Below are 9,408 nucleotides of genomic sequence, written 5' to 3' on the forward strand. Positions count from 1 at the left end.
ATGTGTCTTTCTATATTTGAGCCTGTTTGTATATGATCCTGTTGTTAATCAGCCTAAAAATAATAAAAAGTTAAAACGTCCAAATTTATAACAGTCTTACCTATAAGTCTGCGTAAACCTTTCAACCACGTTATGTTTCATTATGCTAAAAACTATAAATGTTGTCAACATATTAGTCATTTCCATCTAAAATCTCTGCTGTTACGCAACTAAAAACTAAAAATCCTAGTTTGTCATTGAACACTATGCAGCGAGGAAGAGACGCCCTGACGAGATCTTCTGTATGTTCACCATCACACACCTACATCCTCTCAGCATGACATAAGATCACACTGAAGCCGGTTCACTATTTTTACCTTGTGGGTTCAGACTTGTTAATCTCCGCTGAACTGTTTTAGCTTTATATGGAAAAAAGCAAGTTGTTGTCTTTCATCCAACACTTCATTTCTTCATTTTATTCAGAGGAGTAGGGGGCACAGAGTAACCATGGAGACTAAAAAAATATCTATTGGTGCTTACAGGCCGAACCACAGATCATCTTCACAAAATATCTGCTGCTCAGGAAGCGCCACAGGCTTTTACATGAAGCTTTACTGTACTTCTCTTGACCTTAAGCACTTTATTACGAGTTTGTTTGACTTAATAGTTTTACTTTGAGAACTTGGAAATGTCATATTTAAACTGCAATGAAAACTGAACTCAAAATGCCCTTTATGTAGAGAAAAGGTAAAAAGAGACTGCAACAAGCTGACATCACTCACCTTGAAAGTCCAGATGGGAAACACTGGGTGTGATGCGGGTTATAAAGCTGCAGCGAGTGAGGAGATTTGCATGTCAAAATTACCGAGTGAACAAAATGCAGCCTGAAGCAGTACTCCCGGGTGACATGCACTCACATGCAGCGCTCTTTCCCTCTGAAAGCATCAATTTCTCCACCGCTGTGAGGAGGAGGGCACAGCAGCATGACGGAGTGAGACAAGCTCCAATTAAAATCAAGTCTTCAGCTCCTACTCTTCTCCAAGGGGGCGGGATCTGCATCTTTGACAGCATCTTTTCCGTGACGTTTAGTGAAGGAGAACCCCACCAACACTCAAACAGCTGAAAGAAAGAAAGAAAAAAATCAAGCCAAATTATTTTACTCGTCATCTTACTTGTCATTTCATGCTGGATAGAGTTATACAGAAAAATCATGTTTTATAGGTATCAGATGTTAAATACAACAACAAAAACAATACTACTACTACTACCAATTTACTTGTCTATTTGTTTAATTTGGTCAAACATTATGTTAAACCAAACTAGCTGACCCTAACTATTTCAGAATTGCAGGAGCAGCTGGAGGTTATACTGCGCTGCCACCTGCTGGAAAAATTAACGATTCGCAACCTTTCAGAAATGACAAACGCCAAGATCATAATTAAAAGCAAACCAACCATTCAGGAAACGAATGGTTGGGGTGTCTTATGTCTTATGTAATTCAGAAAAATCTGAATTACAAATCTAGTATTTTTGTTTTTTAAGAAAAAACAAACAAACATACCACAAATTTATTTCAAGAATGTGTGTTATATTTCATTTCTTTTTTCTTGATGTACAAAAGTAGATATACCAAGACAATTCAGCAAGACGTGGCTTAAATAGAGTCTTCATAACCAGACCTGCTTGCAGTCATCATCAAAACATGTTAATTTTGCTCCGAATTCTGTTGTATTTCTTCTAGAAGCCTTTATGAAAATAATAAGGGAGCTTTTTCTATCAGTCCTAGATGCAGGCTTTGATTCTCAAGGACTATCTGCTATAGAAAAAAATACATAAAAGCCTTTTACGTGAGTCTGCTTGGCTGCAACAGATTAAGAGCAAAGGAGCACATTTTTGCTTCTCACACTTTTTTTTATAACGAGTTTGAACTACAGATTACAGGTGCAGCAACCTTCAAAGAGCTGAATTTCATTACAGAGGAATGCAGCACAGAACAGCTCTCTGTGGTCCACTCGGTTTGACTTAGAAAAAAAAAACGTAATCTTGTTCATTTATTTCTTTTCATCCATGTTAAATGGTTATTTGTTGGAACCATGAAGACATCTGTTCATCTTAATGGACTTAGTGCTTTTCAAACATTCAGTGTGAGTGCAGACACTGAAAGAAGAAACATTCTATGAGGTTTCCTATAGAAGAAAGTGCAGGGATTTTATTTAGGCATTTAGGGTTGCACCCAGAACTCTTGCAGAGTTTGGCATGTTACACTCTCAAACTTGAATTTATTTATTTCCGATTTTATTTGACATAGCAGCACAAAAATGTGCACATTTGTGAAGTACAAGAAAAACATTTGTTTTTATTTCTTTACTTAGAACCCTGCATAGGGTTCAACTGTGTGTTGTTGAATCTCAGTGTAAGTACAGATGTTCTGTAGAGTGCTCAGTGATTTATTAGCGACCAAACAGCATCATAAAGACCAGACATCAAAGATTCAACAGTTAAGAAATTAAAAGCAGGATTAGGCCGTAAAGCAATATTTAAAAGCTAGAGCTATGTCTCAGGGCGCGTTCATCCAATCACCCAAATACAGAAAAAAACATAGCAGAACTGCAGACAAATTACAACAAAAAAAGTTCACAGCATCATGTTATGGAGATGATTTTTTTTAACAGCAGCAAAGAAGCAGCAAAATAGCCAGAGTGAAGGAGGTGGAACCTTAATGGTATGGGGATGATTTTGTTATGCAAATTGTGGATGCACTCCATTCCTCCACTGAAACACGACAGTGGGAGCATCTTAATCTGAAACTTGTCAGTGGTGATAGAAACATAGACCCATCTGTGACTACACAAAAAAAACTGCAAAAAAAAAAAGTTTTTTTTTTTTTTTTCTAAAGTATCATTAAAAAGTGACATTAGGCAAAGGTGTGCCATCCAGCAGGGCATAAAGTCAAGGTTATATTATTAAGAAACAAATTAGATCAAAATATTTCTGTGTGTCACAATGATTGAGTCATAGACAAGACACTTTTTCAAATACAAAAGGCTGTAGTTTTGCAAAGCTTGTTGCTAGGTGATAAAATGTTCATGGTATTTAAAGGCAGTTGTAGAGGACAACTAATGTTGCACTTAGTGCAGCTGCTTTTTTCTCACATCTAATTTCCAGATGTTGTAATGAAAGTCTGTCTTTTACTATAGACATTCAGAACAACCATGTATAACTACTAATAACAGAGGTTGCAACAAGCAATTGACTCAAAAAATTTTGTGACTGAGTGAGTTGCTGGCAGTTCAAGTCCACTTGAAAACATTATTTGCTATTAGCTGGAAAGTCAAAGTTTATATTCACCCATGGATATGGTTGCAGTTAATCCCATAAAAGTTGTGTCTTTTCCCAGTGACTACATTGTCCCTCAGGTCCACAGCAGCATGTGTGATGGAGTTGTTGAATCTTTGATGTGCCTCCGACTTACTGAATGAGTTTTGGAGGTCTAGAAGGGTGAGGTTTGTGCCTGTCTTACCTGCAGTCTCAAAGGTGTTTGTAGGAATACCCAAAAAGACAGAACGCCGCGGCAGGATAGAGACATTAGGAAGAGAGCTTAGCAGCTCACTGCCATTTGTCTTATCGTCCCCTTTACTTGATAATGCATTGTGTAATTCAGACCTGAGTGGATTTCCAACTCTGAGAGGCTGCTTTTTGATTTGTGGATCTTCTTTTTGCAGCTCCTCCATTGAGTTTGTCTCTGTCTTTACTTTTGCCTCTCGTTGGAAAGAAGACTCTCTGCTCAGGTTAAATTGTTGTGTATTTGAGAGGTGAACAGAAGCACCTTCGCTGCTTTTTGATTCAGATTCTTGCATTAGACTTTCGTTGAATCGAATTTTGCGGTTTTCCCTTTCTCTGCCATGATCAACAGCCCTTTGCTGTAAGATCTCTAGGGATGGATCAGTATGCTGCACATCTATTAAGCCAGTTTCAGGCTCTGATTGACTGTAACCCATTTGGCTCATATCTGTCACTTTGTTATAATTAGCCATAAGCTCCTGGGGCTGTTTTTGGTATATGTAAGATGGAGTAGTGCTTTGATTTACATTTGACATTTGGAGACCAGCAAAATTGGGGCTGTCACTCCGTTTTGTCTGCAGTCTTCGTCTATGTCCTCCTTTGGGTTTTGATGGAACAAACACAGGACAGGACAATTCTCTCTGTAAGAAAAAAAGAAGCATCAGCATTTCAGTTTTACATGTGACTGACAAAATTGTAAAATGTGGTTTACCAGAGGTGCGGAGTGTGAATTAATCCCAGTGAGAGAACTTATTTTCTCCTTAAAATCATCGGTCTTTAAAGGGTTTGCAGGCCCTGATCCTGCAACGTTTAAATCACTTGGTCATTTGAAGTTTTAGAAAATGCTAAAATTCAAATCTGTGTTATGTGTTTCCAGATTTCTAACAAAAATCCTTTTGGCTTCTCACCAGTAAAGTCCATCTGGTAAGACGTGATCCAGAGTTTCCTCTCCAGGTTTCTCAGAATGTTGCTTGTGCGCTCTGATAATGACAGATCCCAGTGTCGGAGTTTTGGGTTGGGCAGTATTGTTTTCGGAGGAGCTGGGTAGAAAATCTGTGTCTCCCCTTTTGCCGGTTTTGAATGCTGGTGTAAAATGATGGAGGGTAAGTCTTGACTTCTTTATATTTGCTATTATTATTGAGCAAAAATATTGCATGTGTTAAATGCTCACATCCAAAAATTCATTTTCTCCTTTCCATGAAACGTCCATTTTCCTGGATTTAAATGGGTTTTCCAAGATTTCATGTCGGTATGGACCTCCTGTGGCCGTAGACAGAGTGGGATGAAATGAATTAACAGGTAGCACAGTCAGCAATGAGGCACCTGTCTATTCAACGACTGCAGGTGCCTCTATATGATGTTCTCTCATAATTTCACAGTCAGAAGCACACACTAAGAAATGTTTGAAGTTTGAGCAAGGTAAATCCTTCTTCAAATCACCTGTATGTGATTTTAACCATTTCATGTTGGACTATGTTGGGGTGTCCTAATATAACCCTCGCTCGCAAATAGTTTCAATTATTTTTTTACAAAAACACATAAGATGTCTTTTTTCAGTTTTAATTCCTTGTTTTACATTTTCAATAGAAAAAACACAGGATTTTAGATATCTTAATTTTTCACTTGATCTGCTTGTTGCAGTTGTGTGATCGTCTTTAAACCATGTCAAAGTTTTCATTAGCTTGTCAAGGTTGGTGTTTGACAATGTGAGTAACTTAGTGAGTTTCTACTATTTAATCTTAAATTATAACAAAACTCACAGCTGGACAAAAGGCAAAAGTGAGACAAGGAACTAGAGTGGATGGAAGAGAAGGAAACCAGCAAAGAAAAACAAAACAAAACAAACAAAAAAAACAGGAGGCTTAAAAACTGAGGAGACTGAAGTGTGACATTGAAACCAGTTGAGTCTTATCACAGGGATGCAGGGCGGCTAGGGGAGAATCCTGAAGGAAGTAGATCAATTAACATCGAGGTAGCTGAACTAATAAAATGAATCCAATTAGAAAAAGCCAAACACTAAACTCCAGAAAAACAACAATAATAAATGAATAAGGAATGATCAGGGGGAAACTAAAGCACACACAGATCATGACAGATCCACTCGTGCATGTATATAAAAAATATATATATATTCTTCTGCAGAAAGAATGTATAACAATAATATCTCACCTATAGTTTTGCTGAGCAAAGTGACATCAGGAGGTTTGTTTGGAATGAGAGGGTTTGTGAATCTCTGTGAAGCCGCTCTGACTCCCCTCTCCGGGTCATCCGGGGAGAGGAACGAGGGGAACATGGCAAACCGAGAAATGTGCGATGAATAAGGATGCTCTTTCAGCGTAGTAGTCTTTGTCATTCTCTCGCTATAAAAGAATAAATAATCAAGAGTAAATACACAGTTTACCTAGAAAAAGATATGAGAAGAAGTGTAAAACTCAAGCATTTCTTTCTAGATAAAATATACTCACAATAAATTTATATCAGTTGGTTTTGGTATGCTGGGAAAAAAAATACAACCTTTTTTTTTTTTTTACATTATCAGAAACTCCTTTGTATTTATTGAAATTTTACAATCAGTTTGTCCATGACAACTGAACGACAACTCACAGTTGGTCATTGAGGCGAACGTTGCTTTTTTTTCTGATAGTGCTGGCGTGGCACGGTTGAGTGCTGACGGGTCTGCAAAATAAAACCACAGAAAATCAATATGCCACAGCGGTCAGTGATTCTGTTAGTGTCTTCCCATGTTGATCAAACCTAAACCTACGCAGGTATCGTTCCTCCATACCCCCAGGCAGGAACTCCACTGAAATCAGCAGAAGACTTTGGCTCCATGTGGGAGCTGAAGGGAAGGGTTTACTAGCTATGAATCAAAGGCACATAGTACTAAGAGTTAGAAATATATGCACTTTGGGACTCAAACCATAAGAGGAGAACAACAAAAGTGGGTTTACTGAAGTGCTTTAGATATTAATGACTGTTAAGCTCAACAAAAACATGAAAAATAAGATGTAGTCATATTCGCTTACCTGCCAGAAAGATGTACTTCTTAAAGTTTTTTTAATCTTCCTGTCTTAGATGTCTTCTCCAAAATGAGTCTTAAAGCTGAGTTAGACTGATCTGGACTAGACCGGACTTCATCCTCTTTGCTTGTAACCAGAGGTGGGTTTAAATTTCTGTGCCACCTGGAAAGAGAGTGCGGCAGTAAACAATAGGCTAAAACCTGGCTGACACCCAATCCAACCACACAAGCCGTTAGCACAAATGTCTTCTTCTATGAACTCGAATATCTCACAACTTTTCAGTTTTGAAGAAAGGAAGTAAAATTTGCAGTACAAACTTCAGTTTTAGTCACTGCAATTCAGGGATCAGGTTGTGTGGATGCTTCCTACCAAGCTCCTGCTTTTGTAGCAGGAGCTAAAGTCTTTGCAACACGCCCAATCACTGCCCAGGATGTCTATCTTCTACTCATCAAGTGTGGATGTGATAATATTACATGTTCACAGCTTGGTGCACTCATACAACTAAACATAAGGTGGAATGAAAATGTAGCTGGCTCCAACCAGACACTGACACCAGACCCAAGCTGGTGTTGAGTTTCAGGGGTCACGTTTCAGAGCCCCAATTCCCAGGGAACATAGAAGAGGCTGAGGCAGAGACCTCCTATGTGGCTTACTGAAAGCCAAAATATAATTAAAAGCCCTGTCAGTAGAAATTACTTGTTCTCAAAACAGTTCATCATGATAAACTTCTTGCTTTTCTTGGGCTGATGTTGAGCTCTGAGCTATTCTGTCAGTCTGTCTGAACTTTCCTTCTTGCTTTTAACGTAAAGTAGTTACTGCAGACACATTTCAGGCATGAATGTTGGTCTGAGAAAACCCTTAGTTGAACCATAAATTAAAAAAAAAAAAAAGTTATATTTTCTTCAAAAAAATGTTTATAACTTTTTTTTAAATTTCAATTACTGTAAATAGGTCAAATTATGAGAATTAAGTAAAAATGCAAACCCTATTTTGGACATCAACTAAAACAAACACCTATATCATTGTTGTACCTTTTTATCTACTAAAGTAAAATAATAAAAAAAAAACATTAACTCTGCTGTATCCAAATACTAAACTCAACAATATGGGTATTTTAATACATAAAAAATAGTTTAGTCAATTTGTGTTGGCAGTGTCTTTAATGTATGCGTAGTGGAATGCTTCATTTTTTAGATTTTGTAGAATTTGCACAAACACAGAAAGAATCCAGTTTCAGATGACAAATCATGTATTTTAGATCCTCTAAAATTAGCAAAACACCACTTTCATGCCTTTTCTCATTAAATAATGAGAAAAAACCTGAAAACTCCACTGACACGTAAAATCAGTGCATCTCTTTCTCTCTCTCTCTCTCTTGCTTTCTTGACAAGGCACAGACTGCTTTCCAAAGCACCAGAGCTTGTCTCCTTTCTTAGTCTTACAAAACCCATATTCTGCATTCTGCTTTTTAATTGGGATTCTCAGGAGACCTTGTCTAAAGTCTTTGCAACACGCCCAAGCCCTATCAAGGAGCCCATAAGCTTAAGTCCAGTAACCAATTACCTCGCTTTGCCTCAGTAGAGCCGCCGCTGTACGGATTACAGTTCATGCTGTGGCTTTACAAATGCCGCAAAGCTTGCAGTGATTTCCCCAAAATTAAGTCGTTGTGCAGAAGGAAGTTGGTGTTTACCCTAACAACATTTAAACACAGAGAAATTGAACCTAATCAGACAGCTAACTTGTAAAGTTAACAACAGTTCCAAAGCTGTAAAAAAAGTACTTTCCCACACTTATATATCACTTCATTTTGTGGTTTGTGTGACATGTTACAGATCTACAAATATGAAAAGAAATACAAAAAAGTCATTTTACAGAGATGACTTTCTTTATTTAATAAAAAAAAACTTAACTTATGCATGTAACATTTGTCATTCACTTAATTGACTGAAATAATTTCTTAAAATTAATCAACCTATAAGCTACTTAAAAATTTCTAACTACACCTGTAGCCCGAGATTTGTTGTACCTCTTAAATTCTTGCTTTTGTTATAAAGCAAATCCATTTGAATGTTAGCACAGGGTAAATAGAAAAAATGGCAGCAGAACACAAAAAAGGATTCTTCAACTTTTCTTGCAATCAACCCAAAGAACATTCTTTACAACAGATTCCTCTCGTAAACTTAGTTCGAACAACAACAACAAGAAAATAATCTCTCAGAATGATTTTCTTTGAGTGAAAATTATTTCCAAACATTATCCTTTCACTGTTAGGGACGCTGTTGGCATCAAGCCCTAGCTGACTGTCCCTTTCTGCCTTGTCAGTGGACTGCAAGCCTCCTAAAAGCAGTTTTGCAGACGTTACTGATGTTTCTTTTATGCCAGAGAAAGAATGAAAGCACAACATGTGAACTTGGACCTCAAAGCTCACAGCTCTGAAAAATGTTCTTTGTATTATTATTCATTTTAATTTCATGTGTTTTTTTCTTTTTTTTTTAAAGGGAAGAAAAAAAAAAACTACTTCCAATATCACAGAGGTACAGAGGATGCGTAGGTGTTCGTATGAATGTGTGTGTGTAGCTCCAAGGTTAAACACTCATTCCTTTTGCTTCTACTAAATATTTGAAATGATTTTTTTCCCAGGCCAGTCAAACCCATGAAAGCAATGTTTTTCGAGCTGCAAGCATCGATGTTCTCATATTTATTTTAAAGTTATGCAGTTACATTACCCAAGGAAGCCAAGCGCCCTTGAGTTATTCAGAGCTGTTCATAAGGCAAAAGAAGACAGTGTACAGCCTCTTTATCCATCTATCTATCTATCTATCTATCTATCTATCTATCTATCTATCTA

The 9,408-nt window shown here is 37.3% G+C and overlaps 2 protein-coding genes across 4 annotated transcripts in view; both read right to left on the minus strand.

Moving 5' to 3' along the window:
* The window catches only part of osbpl3b (oxysterol binding protein-like 3b), a 40,866-nt gene extending 39,940 nt beyond the window's left edge, over nucleotides 1–926 (minus strand). For all 3 annotated transcript variants that reach the window (XM_032559239.1, XM_032559241.1, XM_032559237.1), the window contains exon 1: nucleotides 762–926. The gene's annotated coding sequence lies outside the window, so the exon portion shown is untranslated. The remainder of the gene's footprint in view (nucleotides 1–761) is intronic.
* Nucleotides 927–1,996: 1,070 nt separating this feature from the next.
* Nucleotides 1,997–6,759, minus strand: spmip4 (sperm microtubule inner protein 4). Its single transcript, XM_032557784.1, has 8 exons — nucleotides 6,305–6,759; nucleotides 6,145–6,216; nucleotides 6,006–6,035; nucleotides 5,710–5,900; nucleotides 4,712–4,800; nucleotides 4,449–4,623; nucleotides 4,253–4,341; nucleotides 1,997–4,181 (listed from the first exon to the last, which is right to left on the minus strand). Exons 1-8 carry the CDS (start codon nucleotides 6,370–6,372, stop codon nucleotides 3,324–3,326), a joined length of 1,572 nt encoding a protein of 523 aa, XP_032413675.1. The 5' UTR covers nucleotides 6,373–6,759; the 3' UTR covers nucleotides 1,997–3,323.
* Between the last annotated feature and the right edge of the window lie 2,649 nt (nucleotides 6,760–9,408).

Source organism: Xiphophorus hellerii, chromosome 3 (genome assembly GCF_003331165.1).
Source record: "Xiphophorus hellerii strain 12219 chromosome 3, Xiphophorus_hellerii-4.1, whole genome shotgun sequence".
Taxonomy (NCBI): Eukaryota; Metazoa; Chordata; class Actinopteri; order Cyprinodontiformes; family Poeciliidae; genus Xiphophorus; species Xiphophorus hellerii.